The following is a 3,619-nucleotide window of genomic DNA, read 5'->3' as shown; positions in this document are numbered from 1 at the left end:
CCAGTTCACTTGTGAGCGACATGGCGGTCTCAGTGAATTTGTGGGTCAGGTTTATTCGGATAACAGGCTCTAATACAAAGGATAACCCTTTCCGTTTAGTCGTCGGTATGTGCATTTAGTCGCATGACGTCCTGTGAGCGTGTCTAGTCGCTTCGAGTAATGTTGAGTCGTTGATGCGTGCTTTTACTTCTCAATCTTTTACGATGCGATGCAGTTTACTCGGGCGATACATCACTTTGGATGAAGCGACAGGGATCGGTTATGTTGGTTAACCCGGGATCGGTTTAAATCAAGACCAGGAATTGATTCCGGCCCGACAACCTAATTGAAAATCGGTTCGAGCGAGAAACCGAACCGTCGCGAGTAGGTTTCTGGGCATTTAGGCGGCCTTTTGAGGCCCATTTAGGTCTGTGTAGACCTAATGATTGTGCTCGGAGAACGTGCCCTCGTTTTTGCTATAAATAGCCCTCTTTCCTTTGCTTTCGTCATTCTTCTCTGCAGATTCAGGTATCCCGTTTTCTCTCCCTTCTCTCTACTTTTGTTTTCTCTCTCTAGATAGGTTTTTTTCGTATAGACTCGTTGGTATCGTTCGGCGGTTGTAGTCGTCCCCTGAGTTAAGGAATATGCCTCCGAGAAGTTGATTGTCGCGAGAAGAGAAAGGGAAGGACACCGCAGATTTTTCGAGTCCGATCAGAGAAGTGTCAGCGCCCTACAGTCCTCTGGACGATTTCGATTTGATTCATCGCGATGCTCTTCGGGACACGGAAAATATGACTCTATCTCAGCGTCTTTTGGTCGCTGATGCTCATAGGATGATTCATGATGAAGACGCCGATCGTGTTGAGGTCGGGAGCAGTGATGCAAGCGGAAGTGAGGATAGAGGGAGAGATCAAGACGATACTGCGACTGGCTCCGATCGTGGCGACACTGATGAGTCTGATCGGTCTCCGACTCCTTTGAGACAGGTCCGCGAGAGAGTTTGTTTCAACCAGATAGACTGTCGCCCAACCGTTTACCATTCTGGTGGGATCTTCGAAGAGCTTGCTCCGCTGCCACCCGGACTGCTACGGGACCCGCGGGCTCAGTCGTGGGGGAACGTGTTTGGATCTTCTGATTCTCACCACACCGTGAGGAATCTGTTAAGGGCGAATGGCGGTGCTGGCGTTACCTACATCATTCCGTCTGCTGAGCAGCGTCCCTGGTCGCCTCCGGTTGGTTACCAATGCGTGTATGAGTCCTATTTCGGGGATCATACGAAGCTATGGTTCCCGATTCCCCGGTTAGTGACGTTCTACGTATTTCGCCGAGACATTGCCATTTCTCAACTTTTGAACGGGTCGCTGCGAATAGCCGTCATGCTAATGGTAATGGCAGCTGAGATGGACATCTCGATGAGCGTGAGGATCTTCGAAGGGTTGACTTTCACGAAGGCGGAGCCAAACGGGATCTTCTCGGTGAAAATGCGTTAGAACTACAACGTCTTGACCGGTCATCCAAATAAAACGCAGGATTGGCAACGCACATATTTCTTTGTGAAGTCCGATGAACGACTACCGCGTTCTATGGAACCGGCAACTCGGTAGAGACTCGTCTGTTGGAGTTTCATTTTAGTCGTTATGGAAGTTGCAACTGCTTACAAAGAAGTCGACTACAGTAGATCCTCAGGGACCGTCTGACTCCGGAGTCGACGTCACTTCCGAAGGCGGTGGAGCCTCCAGAGAAGAAGCCTCTGGAGAAGGAGCCTCCAGAGAGGAGGGTCTTATTGCAACCGATCAGGGGGGGGACGGCAGAGACTTCTGCTTCTTGTCCCAAGAAGAAGAAGAACAACAACAAGAGGACTAAGGTGGGAGCGACCGACGAGGTTCCTCCCGAAGAGTCTGCTCCCGTGAATGCGACTTTGACTAACGAGGTTCCTCCCATCGACGCGACCTCCGAGGGTTCGAAGTTTAAAAAGAAGAAGGATGGGAGAAAAAGGTCTCGTGGCGGAGCAGAAGGGCAGGAGGCTGTTTTAGTCGGGGCGGCATCAGATGGTCACCCGAGGAAGAGAACTAAGAGGTCTGTTGAGGCAGAGCCCCGGTTTTAGTCGGGGCGGCATCATGTGGTCACACGAGGAAGAAAGCTAAGAGGTCTGTTGAGGCAGAGCCCCGCCCTTCTACCTCCGACGCGAGCGTTGCTGACGCGGCCATAGTCGACGCTGTTGGGGAAGCCAGCGGTTCTCCTGGAAATTTATCAGAGGAAAAGAGGAAAACCTGCTCGCGAGAAGGAGGTTCTGGTGGTGAGCCCGCGAGGTCTGAACCTGAAGGTTCCGTCGCGAAGAGAAGGAGGGTCGAGTATCCTGATCGCGTCGAGTTTTCCTACAACGAGACAACTCCCCTGATCCTTAATCCCCTTAGGTGTGCGGAGCTGATGCGTCAAATCCGTGGTGGGACGAAGGAGATGCCGCAACTGGAAGACCTTTACTTCAAGAACGAATACATCAACGCAGCTTCGTCGAGAGCGCGGGTATCTACGCTTCCTTTCACCTTTTGTCTCCTTCTTTGATTTATTGGGTTTATCCATCTCATGTGGTCCGTGTTTGTCGTTTTGCAGAGTGACGGGAGTATGAACTTCCTTGTCGAGAAATACGACAGCGCCCTGAAGCAGACGATGATCCAGTTGGGATCTTCGGAGAAGCTCGCTCAAGCAAGATTGAAGGCCATTGAGAGGGTGAGGGATGAGCATAAAAAGGCTAACGAGAAGGCTGCGAAGGAGAAAGAAGTCCTTCGAGCGAAGTTCAAAGAGCTGGAGGGTAAGCTCAAATCCGCCTGCGCGGCTAAGAAAGAGCTTGCTCGAGAGAACACCCGTTTGGAGCAAGCGACTGCGACCCTTAAAAAGGAGAAGGCAGAGCTACTCGAGGGAAGGGACGCCGCGGTTGAGAATTTGATCAGAGAGAGGCAACGCTTGAGAGACTCCCGGGGACTCGAGGTTACTCGTGAGAGGGAAAGGGTCGAAGCTGCTATGATCGAGAAGGCAAACGGATGCTCAGCTGCTTTGGTCGCGTGCGCGACCATCTAACTCGCTTGGACGCCTTTGGGAAGGCGAAGAATCTGTACGGTCAAACTTCGGGGACGAGGAAGTGCCTTGAGATGATAAAGGCAAGTAGGACGGAGATCCCGCAAGAAATGGTCAACATTTTTATCGAGCAGGAGAAACTCTACGAGGCGGAGGCTACGAAGCTTCGTGTGGATCCGCTGTCTGATAGCGACCTCGCTTTTTCCCCGCTGGTTCTCCCTTCTCGTTTCGTCGAGGACAGGTTTAGAGCGTCGTTTGATCCTTATGGATCGAACGTAGATTTGATCGGACCAGGGACGGTTTCTCAGCTCATCACCTCACTCGAAATTACTGAGGAGCCGTCGGAGGAGCCTTTGGTCGATGTCACGTCGGTCCCGGCCGAGCGCGTCGAGGTCCTGGAGGGAGGTGGTCCTAGTAAACGTCCAGGGAACGGGAACCCAGAGGAGGTCCCCGGGGAAGACAACCTTGAGATAGGCAACATTCTGGTTCGAGAGGAAGAGGCCGGGCACAAGGGCATCGAGGATCCTGTCCTCGTCTCGGATTCTTCTTCTGAAGGACGAGAAGGTGA

At 52.3% G+C, this 3,619-nt stretch overlaps 1 protein-coding gene across 1 annotated transcript; it reads left to right on the top strand.

The window, feature by feature from the left end:
- The first annotated feature begins 770 nt into the window (after nucleotides 1-770).
- Nucleotides 771-3,054, top strand: LOC106338584 (serrate RNA effector molecule homolog). Its single transcript, XM_013777527.1, has 4 exons — nucleotides 771-1,454; nucleotides 1,658-2,055; nucleotides 2,112-2,502; nucleotides 2,590-3,054. Exons 1-4 carry the CDS (start codon nucleotides 771-773, stop codon nucleotides 3,052-3,054), a joined length of 1,938 nt encoding a protein of 645 aa, XP_013632981.1.
- The last annotated feature ends 565 nt before the right edge of the window (nucleotides 3,055-3,619 follow it).

Source organism: Brassica oleracea, chromosome C4, assembly GCF_000695525.1.
Source record: "Brassica oleracea var. oleracea cultivar TO1000 chromosome C4, BOL, whole genome shotgun sequence".
NCBI lineage: Eukaryota > Viridiplantae > Streptophyta > Magnoliopsida > Brassicales > Brassicaceae > Brassica > Brassica oleracea.
The sequence above is the reverse complement of the archived record's forward strand: the minus strand, read 5'-3'. Positions and strand labels throughout refer to the sequence as shown.

Excerpts from the sequence above, each read along its gene's own strand:
- LOC106338584 (XM_013777527.1), top strand. The coding sequence starts at position 771 with ATGACTCTATCTCAGCGTCTTTTGGTCGCTGATGCTCATAGGATGATT. Across the intron at positions 1,455-1,657 it reads AGCCAAACGGGATCTTCTCG|ATCCTCAGGGACCGTCTGAC; the intron begins GTGAAAATGCGT and ends CGACTACAGTAG. Across the intron at positions 2,056-2,111 it reads CCGAGGAAGAGAACTAAGAG|GAAGAAAGCTAAGAGGTCTG; the intron begins GTCTGTTGAGGC and ends TGGTCACACGAG.